The sequence below is a fragment of the Cyprinodon tularosa genome, unplaced genomic scaffold, assembly GCF_016077235.1.
Source record: "Cyprinodon tularosa strain WSP-4 unplaced genomic scaffold, ASM1607723v1 ctg41, whole genome shotgun sequence".
Classification (NCBI taxonomy): domain Eukaryota; kingdom Metazoa; phylum Chordata; class Actinopteri; order Cyprinodontiformes; family Cyprinodontidae; genus Cyprinodon; species Cyprinodon tularosa.
In genome coordinates, this window is record NW_024039130.1 from 1348023 (window position 1) to 1370145 (window position 22123).

The 22123-nt window shown below is 38.1% G+C and overlaps 1 protein-coding gene across 7 annotated transcripts in view; it reads right to left on the reverse strand.

Annotated features, from left to right (window-relative positions):
• The window catches only part of dock10 (dedicator of cytokinesis 10), an 88657-nt gene that overhangs the window by 51656 nt on the left and 14878 nt on the right, over nucleotides 1-22123 (reverse strand). For 4 of the 7 annotated variants that reach the window (XM_038298580.1, XM_038298585.1, XM_038298584.1 and 1 more), the window contains exon 1: nucleotides 7153-7554. The exons of 1 other annotated variant lie outside the window; for it this stretch is intronic. In XM_038298580.1, coding sequence (XP_038154508.1) covers nucleotides 7153-7311 — 159 coding nt within the window. In that variant the 5' untranslated portion in view covers nucleotides 7312-7554. Of the gene's footprint in view, nucleotides 1-7152; nucleotides 7556-22123 lie in introns of those variants that run through there. 2 more of the 7 variants (XM_038298583.1, XM_038298579.1) reach the window with 2 other exon arrangements.

A 22123-nucleotide genomic window follows, 5' to 3' on the forward strand; every position in this document is an offset into this window, starting at 1 on the left:
GTATATTCAAAAGTCAGGAAATGGGGATAAGAAAACCTCTGATCACCTAAACATCTTATCTACAGTTGTCTTTGTAACTGGAACTGTGACGTAAAATGCCGGACAAGAACCCGAGCTTATCTCACCAACCATGTCCCGTGATTATAATGGCAAGAAAGGTTAAAAAAAATCCCCAAATCTGATAGCTGCTGAGCTGTTATAGTTTCCGTCTTTAATAAACTGTGGCATATACAAAGTTGAGTAATGTCCCTTTTACTCGTCAACTTATCTATTTACCCTAAAACCATAAAGGTGTTAAATTTTGAAAACCAAAATTGTGCACCTTTGACTTGGGTCTCTTTGCTCTATGTGATGCAAATAACTCAACGGTGACATATGAAATGCTTTAAACCAGTGTTTACTGATACATGAGCTTTAAAAATACTAAAACCTTTTTATGGAATGCTGGAAAATGCACACACAAAAGATCTTTACTAGTTTCGACGGAATTTAAATTTCACATCCTATTGAGTTTTTGTGTCTAATGCAAGAGTCATATTAGGTATAGGATTAAACCACCTTTAGGTCTGTGGATTGGTAACAAAAATACAACAGAGAGAACATAAATTATGGTTTATTTGTGAAAAACAGTAAATAAAAACAAACATTTAGCTTAGTACATAATATGATACGGATTTCACTGCAAATACATACAAACAAATGTAAGAACAATTACTGAAAACATATTTAAAACAGCTAGAGGATAATTTTAAATCCTTTTACGGTCCTAGCATAAGATTTTTTAAGTAATTTAGATCTTTTTAAAATAAATGCTTAATTGATATGCCATGCTTATTTATAGATTACAACCTTATAAAGTAAAATAAACATTTTAACGTAGACGATTAAATTCAGAGTGACTTAAGTTCTTGGAACATCTCATTACATGGAATAAAAAAAAGCAGTAGAAGTTATCCAGTTTCTAATATTATGCTTGACTTTTAGCTGTAGGATAATTACCATTCTGATCTGTTCCTAAAGAAAGATTTAGAGTTTTAAAGTGAAGTGATACTGAATTGATTATGGCCAAAATCTTGGTGTCATGATGGAGAGGCCTGTACCTTCAGAGGCACATAAAGGCAGTTGCTCAGTCAGCCTTTTATCTGCTGAATAACATTTTCATAACTAAAATATGAATGTCCAAGCAGGATGTAGAAAAGCTCATTCATGCATGTATCTTTAGTAGAATTGATTACTCCAACAGGGTCTTCAAAGCTTTGGCAAAAAAGCTAATCAGGAAGCTACAGCTGATCCAAAACGCTGCTGCCTGTGTTCTCAATAGAACTAAGGAAGTAGGACACATCAAAAGTCCTTCCACTGGCTCCCTGTAGCTCAGAGAATAGACTTTAAAATCCTTCTATTAGTCTATAAATAACTGAATGGATCAGCACCTCAATACATAACTAATTTGTCAGTGTATCAACCTCCCAGACCGCCCAGTTCTTCTAGTTCCAACCTACTCTGTACACCCAGTACTTGAACCAAACATGGAGAAGTAGCATTTAGTTCCTAAATAATAAATTAACTTTGTTGATCTCATGCTGGAGAAATTAGGGGGAGCAGTGGGCTGCCATTGCAGGGAGCCCGGGCAGCAATCGGGGGTTGAGGGTCTTGCTCAGAGTGGCAGTCTGTGGGAGTGGGGTTCAAACTCAGAACCTCAGGATTCCAAGCCCTATGCCCTAACCAATAGGCCGCCACTTCCCTCCTATGCTCCACTGACCTGGAATAAACTTCCAGAAGACTGTAAACGTTCTGAAAGCCTGAGTTCTTTTAAGTCAAAGTTAAAAACCTATTTGTTTAGAGCTGCCTTTGACTGTTGAAGTTTAACTGCTAACTGGGGTATTAATTTAAACTTTTGATCCAACTGTTTTACTTTCTTTAAAATGTTTTTCTTTTTTAGTTGCTTTTGTTCTGCTTTTTTTGTGGTCCAATTGATTTATTTGTTTTACAAATGTTTTCGCTTTTATTCTGCTTTTATTTTTCTCCCATTTAATTATTTAATTCATATAAATTTTATATATGAAGATTATATAAATCAGTTAGAATTGTCCATGTACTGAATTGTACTATACAAATAAAATTGCCTTGCCTTGACGTGCCTTGCCTTGCTTGGTTTATACAGCATTTACCACTGCAGTCCGATTACTTTGCATAATTGAGAGAAGCATTTAAAATACAGTACACTACCTTTGATTCCAGTTTCTACCATATCTACATGGAAACCTGATAAAATGTCTGTCAAATCCCCTCTTTTTTTCTTCCCTTGATTGATGTTATTTCTTTGTTACATAACTACTCATTTTATCAGAAAATTTTTATTTTATGGGTTGAGAAGTCACTGAAAAACAAATGCAGATGTCTGTACAAATAATAAAACAAATAGATTTTCTGGAAGAAAAAGGTTCCGAAAATATTTGACTTGATACTAAAGCTGATCTGTATTTAACTTTGTATTTAACTTCTGTATTTAACTTTGTGTATTTAACTTTGTTTAAGCAAATAAGTAAATTTTTTGTGTGTGTACAGTCAGTGTGTGAGAGCACAGTCTGCTACATTGCACCAGGATATAGGATAACTTCGAAAAGGCTCAATAAATAAGGTAAAAAGGTTTCTCTGTCTTAAAAAAAATACAGATGGTGCTGATGCTATTTTGCCCTTATTAATCCGTTTACCATTTGCTGAATAATTTATTAAGACAATAGGTTGTGTTGACGTTCTAGAATGCTTTTTCTTTTTTTTGTCATATGGATTGGCCCAGGAACTAAGGAGACATTACTCATAAACATGAAATATCATGCCTTATGAGAGTTACCGTGTGTGCAGTAAACAAGTGAAATGACATTTATGTATAACGTTATACCATCTACGCTGCTCTAGTGACCGGGGCATTCCACACGTGAAGATAGAAATGGTGATAAGGTGATTTTGTTAAAAGCTGTTATGCATAATCATGGGGCGACACTCAATCCCCACGCAGCCAGTGCGATCCAGCCCACGGCAAATCCGGCTGTTCCAACCTGAGAGACGCTGGCCGAAATCCCGAGTCCCCCAATCGGACCTATCGTGAACTAGATCCTGCTGACCCCGCGGAGCCCAATGATCCTACTTTAAGTCTAACTAAGATATCCCAACATATTTTTAAATGCATGGTTAATTGTAAAAATATATTTGCATTTGTGCAGTGCTTTTCCACAGCCGGACGACATTCTTCCTTTCACTAAATGAGTTCTGGAAAGCCACTTCATTCAGCAAGTCAGTTCTTGACCTCCCTTGGTCTGAAGGGATCATTTTAAGGGTTGAATGGCACTTCCCCCTAGCTCTTAAAATTATTGGGACACACTAACCTTATACATGATAGCTCAAAACCGAGTGCAAGTGAGAGAAATGAGACTGGGCCTAAGACTTTTTGATTAAGTAGATATGTTAAAAGTACCGTATACACTAAACTATAGCTGTTTAATCTTTAAAGATAAAACCCTCTATTTGCTTTCTATTCTTTATCAAGATTATCCTTGGGATGTCTATAGCGCTTTAAATGTTCAGACTGGGTTGGATTTGAATAGGAGAGTTTTTGCTTGGTTTTTTATTAAGGCTGAACTTTTTTAGCAAAAATCAGTATGGCGATTTTTTTTAACCAATATGGCAATTGTGATTTTACATTCATGTTGTGCACTGACCAGAAGCATGAAAACGTTTTACTCCAGAGTTTCATAATTTTCATGATCTTGATCTTGTGTTTAAAACTTTAATTGATCTGGACACTAGCTGCAACTCTCTACTCTTTTCTGTGTGGCAGCAAATCTTCTATAAGCACCATACCGCCATCCAAAGGGCTGGAGGGAGAAAGTCACTCCCATACTCTTGATAAATGTTTCCAAAATTGATTGCATCTTTTGTTTTATTGCGATTATATATTAAATACAATTAAATGTCAAGCTCTTGTTATTATCAGGTTGACCCCGGGAAATTTCTGGAACTTGTTTTGAATAATTTATCAAATCAAGCTTTTACCTAAATTAGTTAACCATCTTCTCCTTCAAATACAACTGCTCATCAAATGATAAGTGCTGCATTCTCTCTGAAGAAAAGATGGATAGTATTAAAGAGAAAAAGAAAAAAAATAACACAAAACACTTAGTTTACTAACAAAAAAAAATAAATCAGTGTGCTAACATTTAGAGGAGGAAATACAACGAAAACCATCATTAAGAAATTCTTAACAGCATCACTTTTCAAAATATTATTTTTTGGTATTTTTATAAGTAGGCAATTAAAATAAGGTATATAGTTAATAGAAATCAAAGCTTTGAACTGAAAAAGCTTCCTGTATGGGAAGCTAAACGTATTCACACTTGGAAACAAAGTCCAGTGGATTGTTTTTTAACTTTATTGGAATCATTCGCCAACCATTCCCCTTCTTTGTACCTTCTCTCTTAGCAGGGTTAGTACAGTAATAGTGGGTGTGGTTTTTGCTATATTACAGCTGCATAGAGGGCACTAATAGAGCCCTAAACTGTTGGCTCATAGCGTAATATTAACTAGGGTAACTGCGAGCAAATAAATTAGAGGAGAACGCAGATTTATTAGAAGATGGGTTGTTCAAGGACAGGCAGCTAAGGAAGACTTTTCATAGCTTTTCATTCTAAAGCAAAGATTTTAGGGCTTTACATCTTGTTAGAGTCTAAAGGATGGAAGAGACAGAGGGAGAGGGAGAGTTACATATGAGATACAGTGTAAAAGATTGATGTGAGCTAAAAAGATGGAGGCAGAATGGGACAGAATAAGCAGAGATTAGCTGGCCACAGACAGAAAAATGTCTGCTTCATATCATTAAAGCAACACAGGCAGACAACTCTGAAACTGAGAATCATTCATCTAATATTCCTACCTAAGAGAGTAAAAAAAAATATCAGGTTTTTAGGTATTTAAAACTTAAAAGAAACATTTACTTTGTTGAAACTAATACTAAATGTGGTGATTATTATGAATTATATGTTTGATAAAGCTCCATATGCACTAGAGACACTGAAGGAAGGCCAGAATGTTGAAACATTAAAAAAAGTAATCTAAAACAACATTTTAAGAGTTTATTTCCCCTGGCCAAAAGAATTGATAACTGTTATAAAAATCACCATCAGTGACTTTAATGAGGTCTATTTATTCACAATGAATTAACAGACAACAGCTTCTAAGGGATTTAAAAAAACAATCTCTGAGATAACAGAAAAACTCTCATTCAATTTGCTGTTCATGTTATTGACAGGATTTTGTCATTTTCAGTTGAGCATCCCGTCTCCATTTTTTATTGGGTGCAACTTTTATTCAGTAGATTGAATAGATGTCTTATAATCTGAAAAGTGTGTTTAACTCGAGCCTTTTTTCTACCACATTTTAATGTTCCACTGGGCAAGCCACTTAACCCGCAAGCTTCTGATCTGTGCATCAGTGTATCAATGTCTGCACATTTGTATATGCAGCAGGGTGCATATAGACATGTTTACCAGGGAAGATCCTCTGCTTTTATACAGCGTTTTGCTATTCATGTCCTTTGAACACTTATTCATTCCAGGGTGACATAAAATATGAGTTAATTAGCAGCATAAGTTATTTTACAGTCACATTTAAAAATTTTAATCTTTATTTAAATTGGTCTCTTATGATCTGATGGCTGCATTTGGAATAGAATCTATGGCGCAGATTCTTAGAGAGCATTTACAACAGCCCTGCTGAATCGCACCAAGGTTGGTTTTATCTGTAAGTCCAGTTTGTTTGCAGAGGTAAAATGTGTTTAAAAATTGTGACACAGATCAAAGCTAAGTCTTTCTGAAAACATAGCTGTGTTGTCGTTTTCAAGGAAACAAAATGCAATAGGTGGAACTACAAGATTAAAGACTGTGGAAAAATATAACCATAATAAACACCTGTGTAGATGGCCAAAATAAACCACTCTTGATTAAATTTGGAGGGAGCCTAGTTTAAAACCTCTGACAAAAGTATGGTCACGTTTAAACTTGTTACAACTGCTGGTAATTCCTCAAAGGACCAAAGAGGTTTATGCAGGTAGGTGGGTAACGGGATTCATCGATGCAGAAGAGTAGCACCACACAAAGATGCTTTATAAAGCAGTAAATAAATAACCCCTGTTGGACATATTGTTATTTCCACTATGAGAAAATCTGACTAAGACATGTGACACTGATTAAACAAAAGATGTATAGAGCTGTTTTGCTCTATATTTGAGCAGATGTTTTACAAAGTCCAGAAAAATACACAATTTGGTTTCAGTCGTTCCATGAGCTTAATAGATCAGCTGAGTCTACATGCTAATGTGATTTAGCATTGGATCTTGTTCTCTTGCTTATAACAGAAGGCTGTTACTGGGCACCAAAGAAGACACGATTTAGGGAGGGAAGGAAAAAGTAAGGGGAAACAAAAGGGGTGACTGTAAAGCTCCCCTTACTGCCAAGACTAAAACATTTTTTCCACTTGGCTTACAGAAAGTAGGATTTCTTGGACTATAAAAAAAAACTGGCTAAGAATAGTTGTTACAGATACCAAACAGATGGCTGACAGGCAACTCTGTAGAAAGTAGAGAAGATGGCAAAGGAGAAACATGCGTACTTATATGTATTCCATTCATCAGCTGCATAAGATATTCTTTCATTCATTGAAACACTTCTCATACACCGCAGCTTGGTTTTAAAAGCATTTTTGTTTTTCCTCTGCAGGCCAAATGCAAAGAAACATATTTTTCCCACAGAAACCAGATTCCTCATGTATGACCCCACCACCCCTCTCAACTCTCCTTCCATTTCCTTCTCTCTGCCTCCTTCTCAGCTGCAAAGCTAAGTGACCTCCTCAAATCATCGATCAAATGTCAGCCTTAGCAATAATGAGGGACATTTAAACAAGAAGTTAAAAAAGACACAAAAAGACAAAAAAACATTCTGTGATGTGAGAACTTTGAAGTATTTGATAAATGTTTAAACGGCACAATAAAGCAGATCAAAATGTATTTGATGTTTTGTACATAATTGCTATTGTTCCAACATCATGCAGAAACACATGCATTTTGTATTTAATGGGAACTGGACATGCAGTGGCATCTTTTACCATTACAATGATGGTCAAAGGTGAGTGGGTGGTGGTATAACCCTCCAGAGTGGGTGTCGCAGTTTCCACTGATGTCTGGTCCTGTCGTGAACATATGTGACCACAGTCAGCTCCGCCCACTGAACGAAGCAGGAGAACCACGCTGGCCGAGCACCCCATTCTCTACCTCAGTGGCCTCCAAGTCTGCCCTGGTCCCCTCCAGATGAGCTCAGCCTTGTCTTTCAGAAACAGGTCTCTGGTCCAGCCAGAGGTGTTCTCCTCAAGAAGTGCAACACCTAAAGCTCCACCCAGCACAGTTGGGGTCCTACAAGCAGTCCCACTGAAATATTTGTGAGGTTTTCCCCTTAGCTTCTTTGCTTCAGCCTGCAGCTCCTAATGTTGCTGTTGCTGAGCTGACACACTGGCAGTCCTGCATGTCTCTCCCTTCCCTTCTTTTTTTTTTTGCTCTCTCTCTCTCTCTCTCTTTCTCTCTCACTCACATTTTTGTCCTCCAGCAAACATACACACACACTGACTTCAGCTGTGTGGGGTTCAGCCCAAGCCAGGCACATCCAACAAATTACACTCAACGAAAGCAGTCACCTGACCAGAACCAGCTGCCACACAAATACATGTACACAGACTTCACACACACTCAGCAAAACAATCTTTTTTCTGATTTCCATACTGCTGCTGCTCTGTCTCTCTCCATTTTTTCCCAACTACAGCAGTGCTTTCAAGTTGGAGTTCTGCAAGCTTTGTTTGGACCTTTGCGGTTTTTGCATAAAAGAGCTGTAGCAGCCTTCCAGCAAAGATTTTTCAAATCTAAAACTGCTGGGATAAATGATGTGTACCGTGTTTGTTATGCCTGTTCATCCCCACGCATGCTTTTGCATCAGTACTGTGGCAGAGGGGATGTTAGCAATGAGAATGAGAGCTATTGAACAGAAGGGAGGAGGAGAGAAGGGATAGGTTGGCTTTATAGATGTGGTGTTTTAGCCCTGCAGAGCCTACATTTGAAATCATTCTAAATTTGCTGGGGCAGAAAGATAAGCAATAGAAATTCCATTGCTTCCCTTCAGATGTAAGTGAATGACTTTCTGCTTGGATTTTTTCTCATGTCTCCAGGACATCTGCTCTTGCTTTATTTTTTGCATTCCAATTTCACAGACTCTGGCTTAGCCGCAAAAAAAGGAGAATTTTAAGAAAGAAACATTTCTCATTTTGAAATAGCTGTCATCATAATGAAACCATTGGATTCTGAGCCAGTTGTCCTCATTGAACTAAAAACTGAAAAAATAAAGACTCTTTAAAATAAAAAGTTGAATGTGACCCTGGTTTTTGATAGATCTAGTCAGAGCTAGAATAATTTGTTTTAGATTAATGTGTATTCATGCATAAGGATATCCAAATCAAAGTCTAGATCTGTGGTAAATAAAAACAAAGGGGTGATTACAGAAAAACTCTACATATTTTAACTGAACTGTAGCTATTTTAAACAGAAGAAGGGTTAACTTTCAGTTTACATATACTGCAGTAGAGGGAGCAGACTTGCAAGCCACACTTTCTAGATTATTTTTTTTTTACATTTTAAATGTTAAACCTTATGAATCTTTTATATCTAGTTTACAGTTTTGTGTTTGATTACCACATAAAATACTGTACCAATAGAATGAAAAGTTTGAAGCTGTAACATGTAAGTAGAAAATATGTTCACTTTTGTGTAAGATTAGGCTAACAACTTGAGCCTGCAATTTTTTACATTTGTTATAACTTATCACAATACTATGCAAAAAGTGAAAGTAAAGTCAATAAACCGAAAGGTTTAAAGCAAAATATTTAAGCATAGCTTAGGAAGGTCTGTATGTCTCTAGATTCGATAGGAAAAAAGCCCCTCAATTGACTTATATGACGAGGCTGAGTCATGTCATTTGGTCAATAAATGCATAGCTTTTATCTTGGTTTCTGTATTACTTTATAATAATTCAACAAAGAGTTGTATTAGTGAAAATGAAACAAACTGCAAAAAGATGAGTAAGTGAGAAAAACACCAGAGTACAGTAAATATACTGTAGAAAAAAAAAGATACTGTCACAGAGAGCTGCTTCATCATGTAGGACTCAAACAATTTAGAAATGTAAAAATGCGTGGCTTTTTGGGAAACAAAAGGACAGAAGACGATCAGCACCTCCAAATCCGAGGCCATTTTTCTCCACCGGAGAAAGGTGGATTCCCCTCTTCATGTCGGTGGAGAGTCCTTGCCTCAAGTGCAGGAGTTCAAGTATCTCTGGGTCTTGTTCACGTGTGAGGGACGGATCTGTGCTGTGTCTTCAGTGATGCTGTTGCTATATCGGACTGTCATTGTGAAGAGGGAGCTGAGTCGGGTGGCACAGCTTTCAATTTACCAATCAATCTATTTTCCCACCCTCCCCTGTGGTCATGAGATCCTGGTGATGACCGAAAGGACAAGATCGCAAAAACAAGTGGCCAAAATGAGTTTCCTTCGCAGGGTGGCTGGGTCCACCTTGCGAGATCGGGTGAGGTCTCAGTAAACCCGGGAGGAGCTCAGAGTAGAGTCGTTGCTCTTCCATGTCGAAAGGAGACAGCTAAGGTGGCTCAGGCATCTGTTCCAGATGTGTCCTGTCACCTCCCTCGGGGGGTGTTCCAGGCATGTCCTATTGGGAGGAGGCCTTGTGGAAGGTCCAGGACATGCTGGAGGGACTATGTCTCTGAGCCAGAGAAGCTGGAGGAAGTGTGTGTGGATCGGGAAGTCTGGGCATCTCAGAGTATGTATTAGGAATGCTTTAATCCTGTTACAGCAGCAACCTGTTATCACCTAGACACCATGCTCCTCTTCCACACAATTGACTTAACTTTTGGGGAGGCATCTCCTTGCCTGATAATGAGTTGGAAGGATTATATAGTCGTTCTAATGAATATTGGATTAGGATGTCTCCTGGAATTTTGGGTTAGAATGTCTCCTGTGGGATCTTCTCAGGAGAACATGCCCTGAAAACCTCCAAAGGGAGGCACCCAAGGAGCAGTTTTAGTGACTTTCATGATTTCTTTGGTGATTACTATAACTTATATCTGATGACCATAGATGAGGGTCAAAACTTGGATGAACTCCAAAAACAAGCTCTTTGCATTTTGCAACACCAAAATCACTGGAGACAAAGCCCAAATCTGTCTGTTCAATTCAGTTCCATCCTATTATCACTTAGCTGTTTTTTTGGTGTAAGATAAACAAACGTTCGGCCTAGGACCAAGCCTTTGCTTTTCTTCCCCCCAATATGTTAAAAACAAAATTAATTTCGATCTATCATGGTGAAGATCAGTCAGTTTGGAAGAAAATTTGATGTAATATGTTAAATGATTATTTCCTAAATATAAATCACAACTGGCTAAAATTTGTGTTGACATTTAAAAAGTAACAAAAACAGACATAAGAATTTAGAAAATTCAGAAAAAAAGTGGGGATTGTTCATAGCTTTCCTACCTCACTTAATGTAGTTACTCCAAGACATGCATACAATAGATACACAGGTGGACAAAATGGTTGATACCCCTCATTTCTTTTTAAAGAAAAACACCCATAGATTTACCCATGCTTTAAATGATTGGAAAATTAACTGATGAAACAGACCTGGATAAAAGATGATGGTACCTCAAGAAAAAGACTGAAAACCCAGTGACTAAGGGGACATGTAAAAAGAAGGTGTCTCCATTCATTAGCACCACAGGTGTCTACAATCTTGTAACCAGTCAGTGTATAAAGGTGTACAGGAAGTCACTGTGCTGTTTGGTGACAGTGTGTACCACAGTCAACATGGACCAGAGGAAGCAAAGGAAATAGCTGTCTCAGAAGAAAGAAAATTATCGACAAGCATGTCAAAGGAAAAGGATATAAGGCCATCTCCAAGCACCTTGGTGTGTAGTTGCACATATTATTTAGAAATGTAAGATCTATAGAACTGCATGGAGGTGGGAGATTATTGAAAATCAAAGCGATGGAAAATACAACCGGTAACAATTGAGCCCATAAAAACTTCTAAGGAAAAACTTCTAAAGAGATTAAAAGCAAACTTCAAGTTTAAGTATTAGATTGCACCATCTGTCATTGTCTTTACCAAAGTGGACTTAATGAGAGAAGACCAAGGAAGAGACCATTGTTAAAAACAAATCATAAAAAGCCTAAATGGAATTTGCCACATTAAATGCTGACAAGCCACAAAGCCTCTGTGAGAATGTCCTATGGACAGGTGAGATGAAAATATAACTTTTTGCCAAGGCACAACTACTCTATGTTTACAGCATATCAAATTAAGCATATCAGGAAAAGATTACTGTCCCTACTGTGAAACATGGAGGAGGCATTGTTATGTTCTGGGGCTGCTTTGCTTAATCAGAAACCGGGTGTCTTGAATCTCTGCTGATTCATTGGAAGCTTAAGACAACAAATGGATTCTAGAGAGAAATATGCTGCCAAATGTCAGAAAGTTTTGTATCAGGTGCAGGTCATGGGTCTTGCAGCAGAATAATGACCAAAAATGCAGAGCTAGAAACACCCAAAAACAGCTAAGAGGAAAATACTTGACCATATTCTGAAGTGGCTTTCTATTAGCCCTGAACTAGATTATATTGAGGATTATTGGAAGGAGTTAAAACATGATGTCTGGAAAAGGCAACCTTCAAACCTAAAATAAAAGGGGCGGTTTTCTCATTAAGAATGGATCAAAATACCAGCAAACAGGAGCAGAAGTCTCACTGACCATTACTGGTATTGTTGGACTGCAATATTACCTTTTTATGAATCATTTTGTTGAAGCTTGGTTGAAAAACAATGTTTGACTCATTGTTTTCATACAGTTTTTATTCATTGTTACTTGAGTCTGATTCAAGTTTTTTTTTTTGACCATTTTGGGGGTTTTCCTCCATTAAACGAGGGTTACCAACAATTTTGTCCATGTGTTTTGTCTATGGAGAGATTTAGTGTTTTTGAAGTATTTCAAAACTATAAAAAAAAAAAGCACCTGATTGACAAATATTCTGCATGAAATAGTTTATGAAACTGATTAGTAAGTTTACAAAATATAAGCAACACAGACAAGGGTCCTGACATTTTCACTGTTTAGGTTGTACTGAGGAGTGTGAGGTAACTATGGAGATGTTGTTAGGTCATTATTAGGCTCCTTAGTGTCCATGACAGTGCTGTGCAGGATCCCACCCACCACCCACTTAGATCCCCATTATTACAATGCTTTACACCGCTATATATAAACAGCAAAGAAACACAAAGAGACACCAAAGTACAGACATGTGAGTTAACCCCCTCCCCCCACACACAGTGTTGTTATCAGGGCCCACTTAGCAGGAGAGGACAGAACATATCCCATGCAGCCTACAAAGTGGACAAAAAGACAAACATTAACTGTTCCCACTATCAGCCTCGCCTCCTTCTAGATCCAATGCCTGTCACTGAAAGCCGCTCAGTGCTACATGCCTTATAGCATCAGCGTTTACACACTGAAGCCACAGAAATGGGCTTTGTTTCTATGCCAGGCTTCTACAATGGTCCCATCATGCAGACATGCCCACACTAACATGCCCTCCGGTTTCCAGCACTGTCGCCATGTCACACAGCTGTCTTGATCTCATACACCGATTCACCCCATCTGCCCTCGCACTATACCCAAACACATGGTATATTATGAGATATTGCTGTAAGTATGTTCCCAGCCAGAACTGAAAGCATCTTAAAATGCTCAAAGATAAAGGGAGGGAAGAGAACTTCCTGCAGATTTAGTGTCATCTTATAGCCGAAGCATTAGTTTTCCATGCTTTCTAAAGTAATTTAGCAGATTTTCATTTCATCTTATTTTTACAGTTACTTGTAGAAACCAAAGACGGCCATTATCCAAATAAAACTATAAAACACTCTGGCAAAGCCTTGGGAAGGATTAGTAGAGACCACTTTAATGGATAATCAAAAAGTCTATCTCTTGTGAGAGTTGCTTAGAGTGCTTTTGCACAGTGTTTCAATCATGATGAGATCAACCAGAGAGAGCAAGATTATTTCAAAATCAGATCTAGAAGATCACTTAAAATACAAATTATTATGAGGCTGTTACTGAATACTCTTTACAATTCCATTAGTGTTTTGGGATGTTGTGTAAGGTCTGTCTAATGTCAGGTTCAACTATAAAAGTTCCCTTTATTTAGCTTAAACTTTAAACCTTTCAGAAGAAAAAAGAATCTTGTAAATTGTACACAGAAAATTAAGGAATGACAACCCTTTTAAAAGATAGCCAGAACCCAGAAATTATTGTAAGGGCATGATTTAAGGTTAGCACTGAGGAGTATTTCATACAATTTTTAACAAAACTGAGATTATGTAACTAAAAATACAATTTGCCTGAGGCACACTAACTTCAACAGTGTCATGCATAGACTTACATTAAATCAAATACCAACCCTGATAATCATCACATGTCAAAGACTTAAACAGACCATAAGCAACGGATTACCACATACAAAAAGTTTTTAAAAAAAAAAGCTTTCCAATGTAAACTTCTATGACCTTTATGAACTTGAACACATACATATTGAAAATAAGAAAGGCAACAGTAAGGTTAACAGATATTTTAAAAGACAAAAAAGTGTAAAAAAAAGAAGAAAGCTTCGATCCATGTAAAAGTATCAGTAGGATTTAAAACATTTGGCTGACAGTTTCTCGCACCTCTTTTTAATCCACAATTCTGAGATGAAACATCAAGATCTTTCTGTAAAATTTACAAATATATAAATGAAGATAAAAAACTCACCAAATTCCTCACCCACTGCGGACGGTCTCCATTTTCTTCCTCCAAGCTGGGTTCCTCTACCAATGGCCTGGGGGCTTGAGGGTTCTGCGCAGTATCTTTGCTGTTCCTAGAACCGCACTTTTCTGGACCAGGATGTCTGATGTATTTCCAGGGTTCTGCTGTAACCACTCCTCAAGTTTGGAGGTCACTGCCCAGAATGCCCCAATGACCACGGATACCACTGATGCCTTGATCTATCAGGTTTTCTCCAGCTCTTCTCTGAGCCCCTGGTATTTCTCTAGTTTCTCGTGTTCCTTTTTCCCGATGTTGCAGTCGCTTAGTATTGCCATGTCACCAACAACGGCTTTCCTCTGCTTTATGTCAACCACCACAATGTCCGGTTTGTTTGTGTCATGGTTCAATTTTGGCCTGGCTATCACCTCCTGTTATTTTCCAGCACCTCCTCCTCTCACACAGTTCAGCCTCCACTCCCTCTGCAATTAGTCACACCGGTTAAGCACCAATTAGTCAATACTTACTCCACCTGCCAGCCTCTCTACAAGAACTTCCCTCAGTTAGCTCTTCCCTGTCGGTTCGTTTTCAATCATTACTAACCCAACACCTCGTCAGTCAGGTTCTGTGCTTCCGTTGCTGCGCTGCTAGATCTTTTGCCTTCTGCCCTGTGAACTCTTTTGTCTGCACCTGGGGATTTACAGCAGCTCAGCATCTTCTAGAAAACTCTCTGTGGTCCTGTGGATTTATTGCAGAATCTTCTTCACCAAGAACTCTCTCTGTTGTCCTTTGGATTACTGCAGCCTCTGTCTCTCCAGGAACTCTTGCTGTTTCTCTGTTTCCCTGTGGATTACTGCAGCTGGTTCTCACTCTGTGCTCATCTCGAACCATCACAGCCATATGTTCTATGGACTCACTTCATGCTGCTTTCCTGGTGGGTTCTGCAGCACCACATCCAAGGAACTCCCTCTAACTGCTGCTTCGGTTCAACAACAGCCCTGCATCTCCAAGTACTCTCTCCAGTTCTCCAGCTCCAGCTCCCATCTACACCTCCAGTTCTAGTCCGATACAGCCTCTGGTTACATCATCCACAACTCATTACTTTCAATTAACCTTCAAAACTAGCTCTGTGTGTGTTTGGTGAGAATTCTGGGTTCATCAAAAAAAAAATCCTGATAGTTTGTCATAACATTTCGGTCCGTCTGTATCTGGAAGTCCCACAGGATCTTGGCTCAGTCATTCATTACCATCTTAGGAGGTGTTTCCCACTTTGACCATGGGGTTTCCCACCCATACTCTGCACAGATATTACTGTACACTATTCCAGCCACTTGATTATGGCGCTCCATGTAGGCTTTGCCTGCTAGCATCTTACACCCTGCAGTTATGTGCTGGATTGTCTTAGGGGTCTCTTTGTACCTGGTGCCTCCATTGCTCTGGTGCTCATGGCCTGCTCCTGTGCAGCCACGATGAGTGCCTCTGTGCTGTTCTTCAGTCTGGCTTTGTCTAAGCAGTGGTAGGATTTCCTGATATCTGCCACTTCAGCGATGTTTCGCTGGTACATCCCGTGAAGGGGCTTATCCTCCCATGAAGGAACCTCCATATCCTCATCTTCTGATCCCCATTTTCTGCGACATTCACTGAGCACTTCATCTGTTGGAGCGTTGTCCTTCATGTACTTAAGGATCTTGGATGTTTCATCCTGGATAGTGGCTCTCACGCTCACTAGTCGTCGGCAACCTACCTTATGGCCAGCTTAAATTTTCAGGGTGCTGGATTTGGGGTGGTACCCTCCTTGCATGGTTAGGAGCTTTCGTGTCTTTAACATCTGTGGCCAGCTAATTATTCCTACAGGGTATCTGATTACTGGTAGAGCATAGCTATTTATTGCCCGAGACTTATTCTTGCCATTGAGCTGGCTTCTTAGGACCTGCCTCACTCGTTGGAGTTATTTGGCCATAGCCGCTTTCCTTGTCACCTCTTCGAGGTTGCCATTTGCTTGTGGGTTTCCGAGGTACTGGTACTGGTAACAGGGCTTAATGTCTGCTATTGATCCTTTTGGGAGTGAGAGCGCCTCTATGTGGAGTACCTTACCTCTCTTAGTCACCATCTGACCATGCTTCTCTAGTCCGAATGACAACCCGACGTCTGTGCTGTAGATCCAGGTGGTATGGATCAGTGAGTTGATGTCTCTCTTAGTGCACAGCTTGATGTCATCCATGTAGAGGAGGTGACTGATGGTGGTCCCATTCCTGAGTTGGTATCCCTAGCCAGTCTTGTTGATTATTTGGCTGAGGGCAATGGGGATCTCCTTGGTATATGCCACTTTTGATGGAGACTTATCAAATGCAGGACCTGCATTGAATGCTGCGAAGCCTATTTCCAAAGAGCAGCAGGGAGAACAGTCCATGGTGGGGATGTGAGGGGTCACTGATAATGTTACGGGCTCAGGACATGCAGCACTGGGATGAAATGTATTTTATGGAGGCAAGAGGAGCCCCGATGATCTTCTCTGCTGTTCTATATTCTATAGTCTGTGGATACTGGATTTGGGGTGCAATCCATCATGCATGTTGAGTAGCTTTCGTGTTTCAGCATCAGTGGCCTGAATTTCCTCATTAGGATATATCAACTTTTACCCCAGCAGGGTATCTGATTACTGGCAAACCATTGCAGTCATATGAGTAAGATATACAAAACATTATCTGCAAGAAGCCCAATACTTTTTTACAGAATCGAAATCAGAAATACTTTAATAATCCCAGAGGGAAATTCACAGCATTGTACTTCCAGAATAAAAACATCACAAGACCTATAGAAAAAATGGACTCAATTGTATGAAAAGGAAAAGCTGAGTAAACACAGGTAGCTTTTTGCCTTAGTTTATGATATACATGTAGATGTGTGGCTACTTGGTTTTACATGTGAGATTGTAATTAAATGATAGGTGAGCTTGAATTTCGGAAGAAATTTACATCATGGTGTTGTGTGTAGCAGACTGCTCCCATTATGTGTGCCGTTAATGCATTCCAGCTGTGGAGCCTCCATCATTGTAATCCCTCTCTTCCAGCAGGACAGCTACACTGCTGGCAATCCTTAAAACAACACAGTAAATGCTTTATGTTCTACATCTGCAGGAAAGATAATGCACACTTGCACAGTGCAGGTTTTTGCTGGTTGCATACTTTAAGTAAAAAACTTCATCCAACTAGGCCAAACAGGAAGGTGCAATTCATTAAACATCATGCAAACACTGCTTTGTAAGCAACTAGCTTTGCTATAGTTAGACTCCCTGTGGGGCTGGAAGCTGAATCATGGCAGCATAGTTTGATGTGGTGTGGAGCTCCACTGAGTTTATTCAGGAAAACATTCTCATTTATCCATAGTAACTACAGTATGAAGGATGCTGCCATTGAAGAATTCAGTAAGCTACAGTACAGCATTTGAATTCAGAAGAAATACAAGAAATAAACTTGTTGTGGCCAAATTGGGTTAAAATTTTCACTGCATCTGCAGAAATCATATCAACTTATCACAAAGAACTGACGTAAACCCTGCAAATGCTCCCGGTACCATCCCATCACTGGTGATATTGTCTCAAAGTATTCTCAGTTCTAAGAAAAACCACAGCGTACTGAGGCATCACCACAGAATGCTGTCTTAGACAAACAGGAAAGCAGAAAAGGTGTAAACTTTGTATCCTTTTTTAACTTACCTGATACACTTAGTTAGTTGACATCTATTTCAATTTGTATAATTTTGATCCCTTTCTTGCTGTAATGCTTTTTGGTTTATTTTCCTTATTTTTCTGTGTGATCTTATACATTGCTTATTGTATTCAAGACCAGTTAGTTCTGGTTATGACTTGCAGACATTTGCAGAACCTTAATTTTTATTTTTGCATTGTGGCATGCTTTCAAACCACCTCAAAATAGATACAAGGTTATTCTGAATTATTTGCAAAGAATATGTTTTCTGCAACTGATTCATAATAGGTTCATAAATCATAGCGTTTTAGAAAGAAGCCACCTTTTCAAACGTGAAAAAAATTAACTTTGCATAAATATTACCTGCAAATTTGATTAGAAAGCTGCAAAAGTGATATCAATGTTGCCTTGACTGTTAGCCTACAGAATTATTAAGTAAAATCGTGACTTTCTGTAATACAGTTAGGCCGCAGACAAAACAGGAAGGCAGTGTAGGGACAATGTTTATGTTGGTTGTTAACAGAAAGAGCAGAGATACAGTACACTGCCAATGCCATCTAGTGCTGAGAGCTAAACACAGCAGTGTTCTGTAGACGATATGTCACTGTTTATAAAGGTCTGACTTTTTTCTGCTTCTGCTGGCACAATTTTAATGAATGACCTCAAGGAGGCGCTGAATACACAAGATGCTATCTGGTTCTATGGTAGTTGGTTTGTTTAGAAAAGGAAGCTATTAAAATGTCTTTAACTACAGCTCAAGTCCTGAGGCAGAAGGGATGTTGGGGGAAGGGGTGAGAGAGTGAGGATGAGATGGAGAATTTAGGAGAGAGGGAGGTATTTAAAATTAGCTGTTAGGTACAAAGGGCATTGTCAAAACTTTCCAGTGCTTCTCTAAAGTTTAATTAACTGAAAGCAGGAAAACACCACTTGATCTACATTTTAATGAAAGTTTGTTTAGTGACAACCAAATAATAAACCATGTAAGATTTTCCTATGCACATTAAAATTTAAACTGCATGCAAACCAACAAAACAAAATATTTTTAGTACGATAGACAAGCATACAGAGAAAAATGAATAAGACCAAATTGAATAGTGGGAGATAATGATGCAGGAAGTAGGTAACAGGGAGGTTTCAGAAATCAGACTGTCCATTGCATAATTTATATTCAAGTAAAACAACCCTAACAAAAGGTTGTAAGGTTGTTTTTGTCAGTTGTCCTGTACTTGGCTGTAAAAATAAAGCTTATTTCAGACTTTTGTATTGGCACAACGGGAAATAATACACAGATCTAAAACAGACCATGAAAAAAGAAAATAAATCGTTAACAGTTCTAAAACATGTAAAGTACTAAAAGCAAAGCCTGTCAGAACAAATAAAAACAGCAACATGGAGCTACTATCTCAAACCTTCAGTAATTCTACCTCCCACACTGCAGATCTCCACATCTCCTGATGTCTCTTCTTCCCATTCCCCCCACCCGCACCCACCCACCAATCATGTCTCAGAGAGCTGAGGTCCACAACTTCAGTTAAATATTACAGCGGGCATCCTTTACAATGCTTTTCATATCTCTTGAACATTTTCAAACTTTGTAACATTACATAAATGTGGTTCATTTGGGAATTTATTGTATGTAACAGACCAGATGTGGTAATTAGCCATCACTGGAATATATGTTATAATATTTGTTGTTTATTGAAATTGAAACAATCGAAACAAAAAAGTGTGGTAATTTATATATTCAGGCTCTTTACTACAGTACCATCAAATAATACACCTTTACAAGTCACCCAAATGACAGTTTTTCAGAAAAAATATAACAAAGGAAATGAACACTTAATAAAACGATACCAAATTGTAGCTGAAACTGTGGTGAAACTAGGTTCAACCAAAAAGACACTGAATACGACCGTATCTCCTACAATTCTTTAAGATTGTTTTATTATAAACCATAATATAACTTTTACTCCACTTTACAAACCTGCACTACATTTTGTTGGTCTACCAAAAACAATCCCATTCAAATAATTTGGGTTCATTTTCAGAGAATATGTGGAGAAATCGAAACAATATTAATGCTGTTGTGAAACACTTTAAATATTCACTAGAGCTAATTAAAAATAATGAAGATAATTTTGTTGTAATGGCCAGTTTCTTTGGCAAACATAGCAAACATAATTTTGGTTGCAAAAACAAATGCTTGGTTTTAGTGAACAGTAATAAAGCATCAGCTCATTTAATAAGATGGTATCAGAAGTAATAATATGGCAAAATTAGAGCAGCTTTGTCTTTAATATGATTCTTCATCCCTGAAACAGACCATAATAAACACCAGGCTAGCATGGTGACTATGATCTTTTACTCTTACCCCTGTTATTGACTCCTTATTTTAAATAAATTCTATCTGTGACATGTATACAGAAGTGAGCCTGTTCCACTAGCATGTTTTAAAAGTTTTTTTTTTTTATCGCTAACCTTTCCTTTTCATGAACACAAATAAAGCTTTTCCTCAAAGCATTTTCTCTATTCATTCTTTCTTTCTTTTAAAACATAATTTTAAAACCGAGTCCTAAATTTGATCTTGATATATTTTACAAACATGAGACTATGCCAATATTCAGTTATATTTTCAAGCCAGAAATAAATACCAACCCAAAAGGTCAACTATATCTATATGGAGAACAGCTTTACAGACTCCAATCCTTGCTGAAACAAAAAGCCTATTTTAATGCTTAATTTTGTATTAATCATTCAGTCAGGACTCCCACGTATGACACCTACACAAAGCCTACATGTAACCTCAGCATAAACTCCACACCAGTTGTATCTACTAAGCAGACGCCCACTCAGCTCTGCTCCTTCTCCCTAGGGTCCTAGTTCATGCTGAGGACGCCGCTGCATTGAAGACTTTTCCTCATGTGGTTTAAATATGAATAAAGATGCTTTACTGTTTCCCCTTTATCTCCTCCCCTGTTACGCTTGTCCCGTCATAAACCCCAAAAATATTGAGAACACGGGCCCAGACGCAGTTTACATTTTGCATGGGCACAGATTTAAGTTTTAAATGTTACTCATCTCTACAAGCTAAATTCTAGCAGTATTTTTAAATTAACAAACACACAAACATTGTCACCATTCAAACCTCCTGGTATAAATCTGCAAATGGACCACAAAAAACAAAAACAAAACAAAAGACCCTACAAATTATGAAAAACAAAACAAATATTTTTTTACCATATATAAATTGTTATCTATATATGCACAAATATCTTTTGTTTCAGTATTCAGTAAAACTGGGGCCCTTTTATAAAGGTCATCAAACATCCAATAAAGTATTTTTCTTTTTTTCTGCATTTCTGATTACTTTTGTCATCAAAGTAAGAAAATCCTTGTAATTGTCAAAGATTAACAGTAACAAATGTTTTTTTTTAATAACAGAAATGACAGCAAAACAAACACTTAGAAATTAAATCATAAACAATAGGGGAAAAATTTTACATTTATGTCACCATGGACTCTCAACAATTATTCAATCAAGTCTAATTAACCCATTTCCCACTGTAGTATAATGATCAAAAAATGGTCAGGCTGCATCTGGTATCCAAGTTAATTTTGAATTATTTGTTTAATATTTTCCCTTTTTTTCAAGTTTCCAATACAATATAGCAATTAATGATCCCAGATCAAGACTTAATAAGACTAAGCATCCACATCCTTGCAGATATATTTGCACAGTGCAAATGATGAACACAATTTTATTTTTTTTTTTTCTGTTGCCAAATTGTGTAAGACATTCCTACTATTGAGGATACAAACTCACACATGTTGAAAAATTTCATCCTGGAAACAAAATACAAACCAGAATCTCTTAAGGGATTCTAGGCTTCAAATTAAAACATTGTATTTAATTGAATTTACAGATTTACCTACAAACGTATTTGAGTAACCTTCAGCATAATAGATTCCTCCTGTACAGATTACTTCTCGCCCTGTAATAATACTCAGCTCTTATTCAGCTGCTGTGAACGTGACCTGGAATGACTTTGCAAGGTTTTTGCAAAGCATCAGGGTCAGGCAGCGATGGCAGGAGCATATTCAGCCTTCTTACTCTGGAATGCAGGATGAGGGAGAGGGACAAGACTTCGATTCACTTGCACAGTCACTGAACTATTCTTAGTCCAGTATGTGAAGTGGACCTTCAGGACCAGCCCAGCCATGGTTTCACCGTAACTGTGAAAAGAGTGTGCATGGACAAGTGCATACTGCAGCCCGATAAAGTATGTGGCAGGATGTTTGAAGCTGAACGTTCTTTTGCAAAAACTCTTTACAGATGCAAAGTCTTGCTGGTTACATATAAATGAAGGCGTTCACTGGCTCTGAAGGCTTGCCCAAAGAGCCCATTGTGAACGTACGTCAGCACAATGCCTGAAACCCCGAGGACCTCTCTCAGTTCATGTCATTCATCTG